General features: G+C 31.9%; 2 protein-coding genes across 5 annotated transcripts; one reads left to right on the top strand and one right to left on the bottom strand.

Annotated features, from left to right (window-relative positions):
- Positions 1–21: 21 nt before the first annotated feature.
- LOC139821292 (nucleolar pre-ribosomal-associated protein 1-like) lies at positions 22–10,406 on the top strand. 4 transcript variants are annotated; one of them, XM_071792234.1, is made up of 6 exons: positions 22–248; positions 671–798; positions 864–1,073; positions 1,308–1,528; positions 1,944–2,340; positions 2,925–4,491. In XM_071792234.1, exons 5-6 carry the CDS (start codon positions 1,966–1,968, stop codon positions 3,069–3,071), a joined length of 522 nt encoding a protein of 173 aa, XP_071648335.1. In that variant the 5' UTR covers positions 22–248; positions 671–798; positions 864–1,073; positions 1,308–1,528; positions 1,944–1,965; the 3' UTR covers positions 3,072–4,491. The 4 variants fall into 3 exon arrangements, 3 of the variants coding, with proteins under 3 accessions (XP_071648335.1, XP_071648336.1, XP_071648334.1); XM_071792235.1 differs by lacking the exon at positions 2,925–4,491 and adding an exon at positions 9,629–10,406 and having other exon boundaries at positions 34–248; positions 2,060–2,340; XM_071792233.1 differs by lacking the exon at positions 2,925–4,491 and adding an exon at positions 9,629–9,820 and having other exon boundaries at positions 36–248.
- On the bottom strand, positions 4,630–7,312 carry LOC139821294 (uncharacterized). The gene is made up of 2 exons (XM_071792236.1): positions 6,799–7,312; positions 4,630–5,680 (listed from the first exon to the last, which is right to left on the bottom strand). The coding sequence occupies exons 1-2, from the start codon at positions 7,139–7,141 to the stop codon at positions 4,851–4,853; spliced, it is 1,173 nt and encodes a 390-aa protein (XP_071648337.1). The 5' UTR covers positions 7,142–7,312; the 3' UTR covers positions 4,630–4,850.
- Positions 10,407–10,411: the final 5 nt, after the last annotated feature.

The raw sequence follows: 10,411 nt of genomic DNA, 5'->3' as shown, positions 1-10,411 counted from the left end.
GAATACGCAAGTTCCCATAACCGTGGAATGTACTATAACGAAAAGATTGATCCACTGTGAGACCATTTATTTTTAATGCCTGGGAAGAGATGGCGAAATCTGCGCGCCAAGATGACACCTACTTTCACTTTGGGAAAAATAAAGCAGACGTTTCCGATTGTGAAAGAATGTAGCGAAGGACTCGAAAAATACTTGGAGAGCAAAGCACAAATGAGAGATACCGTCGAAATGAAAGATATATTTGCAAGGTAAATTATTATTTTTTAAGTCGTTATTTAAACAAGGTTTTTTAAACAACAAGAAATAGAAAGTGATTTATTTAAATATAAAAGTTGTTATTGTAAGTTAGCGTAATTCGAACTAGACATATTAGGATCAATAGCATATTCTTTTTATTAAAAAATTATGTTATCTATTTGGCATATATATGTTTGGGTCATCCGCTGTTAAAGGTGAACTTGCCCGCGCGTGTTCTATCATGAAGAGGGAACACGTGGAAATATGCTTATTCGACCAAAAAAAATTGATATTTTTCTCCAGTGATACAAATTTTAATTACGTCATTTAAAAATCAGTCTTGATTCGCGACTCTATAAAGTATTAAAATTTTGCAGGAATGTACCGTTACATAAATAAGTTTAATCTTTAATGACATTTCATGACATTTCAGGCGACCTGGTCGAATTACTGAGAATACTCGCTCGAAAGAATCACTCTGTAATGACTGCCTCGCACGTGCCTCTTTATCTTGCGGCTTACAATGCCACCCTTTGTCACGTTGATCAGCGTATTTTACAGGTAAGAATCACGATTATCGCGCGTCGTTGAAGGAATATTGAAGTTATAATATCTAATTCTTCCAGATTTTTCAGTATTATGAAACTCATAATGTTAAGCTCCAACAGTACTGGCCGTACTTATGGGGAAGCGCCGCAGCAACACGTTACAGCGTAAAGGGAGAGACGGATACTGCTCTATGGAGGCAACCTTCCACTTCCGAGATCTTTAACTTGTTCAATAAGGACATTGTCAACGAGACTATAAAAAATTATCTCATACACAGAGCAATAAAGGTAAATAATCCGAATATTTTTGCAAGAACGATATCAAAATTTTAGACAAATTTTTAGTATGAGATATTCGTCTCTACTTTATAAACCTTTTTTAAAAATAAAGTTTAAATTTTTGTATAAGCTACCAGCAAGGAAAAGACGAGAATTAGATACCTCGTAGGACTTGATATCGCTTAGATATTTGTCGTTTTTCTTTGGAGATTAATTAAAAATTCTATTGTTTTTTTTTTGCAGAGTGATGAGTTACATGAGAATAGTAATGTATATGCTCCAGCATTTTATCTGCCGTTGCTGTGTACTCTATTAGCAGAAAATAATATCGTCGCGTGTCACAAAATAAGCCAGAGTGGTGCATTAGCATTAGTGCTTGCTACATGTTGCAGTGATTCAAGCGATATTCGGATGACAGCATATACCATCATCTCTAGATACTACTTTCACTTGGAATCATCTAAGTACAATAGCAATTTTAGTAATTAAGCGAGAGAACGGCTAGATTGCATTATGATAAATAATAGGTCTTTTACAATATAGAACTTTATTATTTGTCATAATTTATAATTTAGTCCATTTATCAGTAATTTAATTACTTATTTATTGTCAAGTTATTTTAATGTCAAATTTTAAATTCAATTTGTTTAGTTCTCTTTGATTATTATTGGTCTTTCTTTTATGTTCTACTTTTTTGTAAATTAATGCAATTTACAATTTGGAGGTTCCCTCCAAACTTTATATTAAAAAGGCAGATATCTTTTTTCCATCAATTGCCATATAAATTAGAAGTATATTTTTTAGATCTCTATAACAAATCCATATTTCGGCAAAAAAGATTTGATAAAAAAAAACGATCTAAATTTCCTTATTTACCAGGTTTAAAGAAAAGTTATTGTAGATGCGTTTAATTGATGCTATGCGAAATGGAATCGCTTCCTTAAATTGTCCATTGAAAGATGTTCGGCTGAGTTGCCTGATGACTACCTTCCTAGCTAGGGCCTCACTGATCGCCAGTCAACCTCTGCACCCACTTTATTCGCCCTTGCACACCTTCCTAATGGCCAAAACCGCGTTGGACCTAAATACCAAACCGGAACTGCTGCAGTTGTTGCACAGCTCGCATGTGGAGCACAACGCGCATCGGCATTGGATCTTGCAGAACATCCGGGACGGCATGAAGGAGGAAAACGATGTAAATGTGGCCCTGAAATGCGTGTTGTTCAAAATTCTTCTAGATTTTCACACTTGCGCACTGTCGGATACCAAGACCAAGGTGAGCCAATCCTTTGTTTCATATTATACAGTTTAACATTCTTATTCTTAATGCCCTTATTTTAATACCTTCACATTCTTTTAATTCTCTAAATAGTCAGATTTTTAACAGTTTTCTTTGTGGTGCTTTTTTACTACTTTATACATGTTTGCATAATCACATAAACACACAAAGTAAGAAAATAATTAAAAAGAAAGAAATCTATATACATACATCTGAATCTTGCTTATTATTAGAATCGTCGATACAATGATGTTTTTATTTTGTACATACATCTTTGAAACAAGAACGAGCAGGATTGTGAGAAAAGGCTAAAAATAGGGAATTTGTTTGACTGGATGGGGTAAAAATAAGGAAATTTGCTTGTATTGAATAACAATTCAATTATAATGAAAATCAAGAAGCAATCTTGATATTTAATTGATCGTTTTCTAAATGTATTAACAAACCGAGTAGATATGATTTGTTCATATAATCTGAAATCATTTCTTTATTGCTGTATACAATTTTCATATTATCTATTTGATATAAATTAATAAACTTTATCGATGTAAATTAGTCATTTTTTTATTTGTTCCTTCTAGAAATTAATTTTGGAAGTCGTCGCCTCTACTACCAGAATTCCTAAAGCATACTTCTCATACGAGGATATGGCATACTTCCTTGGCTGCACGAGATTGTCAACCACTTGGACATTTGTGAAGCAGAAATCAGAATTATTATTACCATAATTTAGAATTTGCTGAACACCCTAGATAATTCGGCGCAAGACATTAGTTATTACAAAACTCTATTATTTAATGATCTTTTGTTATTACGAGTACATTCAAAGAATAGAGATAAAGTCCGTGCTAGTTATATTTTCTTGAAATAATTATTTTTGAAAATGTGTGTATATTCAAAATTTGAAGTAAATGGGAGATACCCGATAAAAACAGTACGTGAAATCCACGTTATTGCTACGTGGATCAGCATCGTGGAATCCACGTGGACATTCGAGTGGACAATTCGCTTAAGAACGGTACTGTAGTCCACGTGGATGAGATCATCGATTTGACGTGAAATCCACGTGTTTCACTGAATAATTATTCACCCGACATAAAAAAAATTATTTATTTCAAAATTTTATTATTTTTTAACTAAATTTGTTTCTTAAGATGCAGTCTATGATTATAAATATTTTTTCGTATTTGAAAAACACACAACCTTGGTGGGATTTGAACTCGGGACCTCTGCATCGTGAGCCAACTGCCTTACGTGGTAGACTACTTCTTAATTTGATGTAAACGTTATATATAGTCTGCATATGTCATAACCAGCGCAAATATATAATTTTTCAAAAATCATCTTAAGAAACAAATTCAGTTTAAAAAGAATAATCAAATTTTGAATTGGATATATGATATAATATTTCTTAATGTCGGGTGAATGTCAGAAACCAGTGCCGGCTCATTATGAAATTTTGTGTTCGTAAATATATTTATAAAGTTAAAACATTCTTATCAAATCCTTACAAAGACCTCACTAGACAAAAATAAGAAAACCTTTCGTTAATGAAACTTTAAAAATAATGCAGGAACATAAATTGCTGATGCACCGACTAGGGCTAAAATGTGTCAATCGACATGACAATTGCATACAAAACCTTATTCAATACAAGTTCATTCCACCTGCAGTATACAAAGTATAATTGCAGCATCAAATTATAATTCACTATTGATTATCCATTAAAAGCTATGACATTGCCATATAAACGCAGTATAATAATACTTTCATTGATTAATTATAATCTTTAATAAAAATTACGTGGATGTAGATTTATCCACAAACTATCCACATAAATGCAACGTTCTTTTTTCATCACTAATCGAAGTCTTTTATCCTCGAAATGTCGATAAAAAAGGGCTACATTGATATTTCGAGGATAAAAGACTTCGATGTAGTGATGAAAAAAGAACGTTGCATCTATGTGGATAGTTTGTGGATAAATCTGCATCCACGCGTAGTCCACGTAAATTACGTGGATTCGACGTGGATGTGACATGACTGTTTTTATCGGGTAAGTAAAGCATATAAAGTGTATAGAATGGTTAAATTAAGTAATTTTCTAATAAATTCTGAAATAAATTTTTTTCTTTTTTTGTAACTTAATTTCTTCGCCTTCTTTTTACAATTTTTGTTTCTTACCACTACTTAACCCTAGGTATACACACCTATTTATAAATACATGTATACATGTATTTTTCGCATACGTAGATACACTGGAGTTGAAAGAACCTCGCTACTTTTTTTCATTATAATTCTCGAAAAAATTACCATATTTTTATACTTTCTTTTTTAATTTTAATCGTAAACTGAAAAATGTGTACATTTATTCAGAATTAATCTGAAATCATAAATAAGTATACTAATGAACACATGAAAAATTGTATTATTCACCAATGGTAAAGTTTCCTACTTTACCTAAAGTCTCGGAAATACTTTGTAGTATCGATATCTACCGTTAAAAATCATTTATATTTTGTATATCGATATTCATCGTTAGCAACAACAGGGAAAAAACTAATAACGAAGACATCCGTGAATTTGAACTCTTTACGGTACAGCCAATAGTACCATCCATAACCATATCGGCCAAACCTAAAACCATTCGGGACCTTAATTGCCATGCTTTTCTGATGAGCCAATATTAATTTCATTTTTTTTAAATCTTCTAAACTGCACGGATATTCATTTCCCTTATTATTCCACACTTTTATTTTGAAGTCGAATTCGAATTCTCTGGGTATGTTCCTTAAAGTGTCAGCTGCTATATATATCTCTTGACTATGACTACCATTATTGAGACTCAACATAGCTGCTTCAGCTTGTTTTGTTTGCAATGCCAAATGAAGGACTTTGTCTTGATCCTCTCGTGATAGGAAACCAGCTTTGTCCCCAGAATATTCTCTAGAATATTGCTCGACTGTTTTATAAGGATCATCCTCTGAACAGATCTTCATGGAGTGTCCTCTAGCATGACCTTTAACCAGATAACCTTTTTTGTAGCAATTACTTTCTCTGTTTTCTGATCTGTCCAGGATCGCTTTAGCATGGGCAGGCGAGTTTCCACTGTACCAAGCCCCGCCAATCATCAAGATTATCTTGTCGTTTCTCTCCAACTTGACCTTGTCTATCCATTTGGCCAAATTCTGAAAGTTGTTCTTCAGTTTTAGCACTGTCCATTTACGAAGTTTTAATGGATCCTGCCCAATTTGAAAACCGATCACCGAAAAGAAACAGCTGTTTAAATCAGTGATAACGTTGTCGGGATCTTTGCCACCTCTTAAGGTCCAATGGCCTAGAGAAGGATTAAGAAAGTTTGGGCGGGAAATAGAATAAAATATATATGAAATTTTTGTATGTATAAAAATGTCGGTATTAAACAATTTCAATTATGTGCGTATATTGTGGTGTAAGAGAAAAAAGATAATGGAGTGGTTGGTTTCATAAAAAGAAAACTATCTTCTGCTAATTGATCATTATATCATATTAAACTGTATGATAAAACTATAGAAAAGAGGATTCAATTTGCTAGAAACTCCAATATCTTTGACATAGATTGTTAAAATAAAAAATAATCTACAAAAAGATTTTAATCACCTCTCATTGCTTATTAAAAAGTTATCAACAAAATAAAGCATGCAAAACATTCGAGTAAAATTGCAGCAGATTGATATCGATCACGTCCGCATTAAGTTTTGGTAGAGCTTGCAAATATAATACGAATGGCATTTTAGCGATAAAAAAATCGGATAATCGTCGTTAATCTACATGAATCTGTGTTGCAGATTTCCTTGATCTTTACTATACTAATTTATTGCTACATTTTATTGATAAATTTTTGCTATATTTCCGTCAATATGAAATCGACAACAGTACGTACGCGATAAATCCTATTTCAAATATTTAGCTTCTTTGTTGACAAATTTTATAGCAGGTGCTTCACAAAATCTGTTCACTACATACTTGGTCACCCGAGATAGAAAGTGATATGTAAACATGGTCTTAATATATTTAAAAAACTATGCATATATGTAATTTTTCTTTTTCTACGAGTAGCGACGGATGTGAACAATAAGATATAGTTAATAGTTTATATATTTTACTGTAAAGCATGTTAAATTATTTAATTATCTACGCGTCCACAATGTGTTAAAGTCGGGCATAATGTTACAAAACCCATGATGCAAATTTCATATTTAGACCGAGTTGTTAAGTGAGAAGAATGAGGTATTAAGATACAAAGTTTAACGCAAGTTATACCGGGACATGAAGGTATATTTTTCTCTCTACCGCTTTCCAGTTTTATTCTAAACTAGACTAAAAAGGTGAAACCGTTTTGAAATACACCATAAAAACCTTAGAAATCATAAACTTGGTTCACTTCTTTTGGAAACTATTTAATTAAGAGCTTACCTACTCCTTCGGTCGCATGATATTCTATGTCTACATGATGTCCCGTTTTTCTTCTGCCGATTATTTTATTTAAACTGCCATTAACATTCCATATTTTGATGGGTCTTTCGATTATGCTACTCAGAACGGCGACATGTATCAAACCAGCTGGCCCATAGCGTTCCAAATCTTGTATAATGTCATTTATGTAATTAATTTTCTGTATTCTGTCTTTGTTTTTACGATCAGAATAGCATTGAATAAAATTGGTCGACCGAATTCCGCGCATCTCCCTATCGCGGATTTTTTGAGCTTCAGCCATTTGTGATTGTTCGATAGTAGAATTAAAAGGACGCTGTGTCATTGTTGAAATAGTTTTTTGGAGCTGCAATTTTTATTTTATCTTCCTCAAGTTTGAACGTCTATCTAAGATGGAATAATATAAAATTTATTTTATTCCGCTTATTTCACGTGAAACGTATGTTTTCTCTTTATAAACATTTAAAAAATGCAGAAATATATAGCTGGAACAAATATAGAAAATAGAGAAAAATGATAATAAAAAAGATTAAAGATTACATACATATATTATATTGATAAAAAGGAAATAGATTTTAGAAGGAAACTAGCAGAATAAAAGGAAGTTGCTTTATCGGGAAGAAAGTCAATCATTTCTAAGCGAATCCTTGATCTTAAAAATTAGATTGCGCGATTAGAAAAATGTATTTTTGCAATCTTGACTTCACAGAGTTTAGTTAATCACTGATGTTTGTGATTTATGTTTACTTGATCCGATCCGAGGCGACACTACATTTCTAAATTCTCGTTCCACGATTGTGTTTATGAGGACATCTCCCGGTTTTGTTGTGTTCCAAAGTAATTCGGCCTCAAATTAGTAATAGCTGGGAGAAGTAAGCTTATAATTTGTAAAATTTTCATAATAATAAAGCAACTAATTGTCTTCCATTTTAACTGCAATTTATTTCTTGGTGTGTTTTCTGTTTCCTAAAAATGTAGATACGCTCGCACGCACGCACGCACGCACGCGCGCGCACACACACGCACACACACACACACACACACACACACACACACACACACACACGCGCGCGCGCGCGCGCGCCCGCACACACATATATGTATATAATTAATATAATTTAAATAATTAACCTAATAAAGTAATAACTAATCAATTTGATGAAGTTTTAATGATCTTTTTATAACTGAAATATTATATTAATTTGTTGTATAATACATGTATTTTTTCTATATGTATATTATTTACCATAAATATCACATATGAATATAAATTATACACACATATATACAATCATATTTATGATATTTACAGTGTGAATTACATTAATAAATTATTTAGTAATATAAAGAAGAGGAAGAAGGAAGATGAAAGAAGGAAGAAGCGAGAAAGCGCGAGAATGAGGATTAAAGTCACACAAATTATTAAAATTCAAGGAGATCTAAATTAACATACCCATTTGCTGTTTTGTAAAGAATCCATTATGTTATCTCGTAACATTGATAAAGATTTGTATAAGAAATAATGTACATTTTATTTTTTAATTACAAAAATTGATTTTCACTAAAATTTTTTTTATTTAAATAAACGACATAACGAGATATCTAAAATAACTTTCATTGCTTCGTAATTGTTTTTCTGATATTTGCTGCATTTCACGGCTAAAAGTGCCAATTCATGAGACGCTGAAAATGAGCGCCAACAAGGTGAACGTGGTGGTTTCGCTTTTGCCGAGAGTCGGCTCATCCTCCAGTCTAGAACGTGCATTTGACGCTAGTGTCAAAGAAATAAAGTTGAATTTGTTTAATATTCGGCGTCGTCGTTGAATCGTCGTTAATCATACTATAATAGTACAATCGAACATAGACTTCGAAATAAATAAAATATTAATTATTTTCAAGTAATATCTTCAAGTAATAATATTTTATGGATACATATATAAATAAAAGATATTATTTCTGAAAATTTTTGCTTGCTGAAAATGAGCGTCGAGCGTCAACGTGAAAAGACATCTTAATTCATGATGGAAGGTTCCACTATGAGGTAATTATTATAATACTTCTTCGAAATCGATCTCTATATATTTTCATTTGATATCAAATTTTTCCAAGTTGAATATTCAGTTTATTAGTGAAAAAATTATATTAAATATCTCAAAGAATTAATCAAGTAATTAAACGTTACTTTGTCATATTAAAAGATTAAAAGTGATTTTTTAAATATAAACTCATAAATATGGCATTATCAGTTTTGTTACTTATACTTATATACCTACATTTTAATAAAAGAAATTTATTGTTAAAAACGTTATTATATATATAATAATAATAAATATTCTTCATACCTATGTACCTTCTTTTAATTCTCTAAATAGTCAGATTTTTAAATCACATAAACACACAAAGTAAGAAAGCAATTAAAAAGAAAGAAATCTATATACATCTGAATCTTGCTTATTATTAGCATCGTCAATACAATGATGTTTTTATTTTGTACATACATCTTTGGAACAAGAATGAGGATTGTGAGAAAAGGCTAAAAATAGGGAATTTGTTTGACTGGATGGAGTAAAAATAAGGAAATTTGATTGTATTGAATAACAATTCAATTATAATGAAAATCAAGATGCAGTTTTGATATTTAATTGATCGTTTTCTACATGTATTAATAAAACAAACTGAGTAGATATAATCTGTTCATATAATCTGAAAACATTTCTTTATTGCTGTATACAATTTTCATATTATCTATTTGATATAAATTATATAAACTTTATTGATGTAAATTAGTCATTTTTTTATTTGTTTCTTCTAGAAATTAATTTTGGAAGTCGTCGCCTTTACTACCAGAATTTCTAAAGCATCCTTACTTCTCACACGAGGATATGGCATGCTTCCTTGGCTGCACGAGATTGTCAACCACTTGGACATTTGTGAAGCAGAAATCAGAATCATTATTACTGTAGTATTGAAATGTATCGAGTTGTGTTAGCGCAGATGTGTGTGTATCGCATGTCGCGCGCGTGTCGCGATGCCGCGTTGCCATGCGAAGAATCTATTAGAGAGTCGATCGTCTAATGACAACAGAGCGTTAATTTGTAGAGAGTCGTTTTTCGAAAGCAAGCGAGCAAAGGGCGTTCGTTGCCCAGGGAATAGTAACAGAGAAGCCTTCGAGCCGAGAAGTCGAATTGTAACGTTTCGCGTCGTGTGTAGTTTCGAAGTTTGAACGAGGCTCAGCTTCAGCGTAGATCGAGCGAGAGTGTTAACGTTCCTTTTGTATCTCTCATATTCTGTTATTCTCATCCTATAATAAACATACCGTTCTTATATCCTTCGAAACATTGGATACCATCTTTATTCCTACATTACCATAATTGAGAATTTGCTAAACACCCTAGATAATTCGGCGCAGGACATTAGTCATTACAAAACTCTGTTATTTAGTATTCTTTTGTTATTACGAGTGCATTCAAAGAATAGACATAAAGTCCGTGCTAGTTATATTTTCTTGAAATAATTATTCTCGAAAATATGTGTATAATATTCAAAATTTGAAAATGGAAATGGGAGATAAGTAAAGCACAGGAAATGTATAGAA

Source organism: Temnothorax longispinosus, chromosome 11, assembly GCF_030848805.1.
Source record: "Temnothorax longispinosus isolate EJ_2023e chromosome 11, Tlon_JGU_v1, whole genome shotgun sequence".
Taxonomy (NCBI): domain Eukaryota; kingdom Metazoa; phylum Arthropoda; class Insecta; order Hymenoptera; family Formicidae; genus Temnothorax; species Temnothorax longispinosus.
Note: the sequence above shows the minus strand (reverse complement) of the source record. Positions and strands in the feature narration are given on the sequence as shown.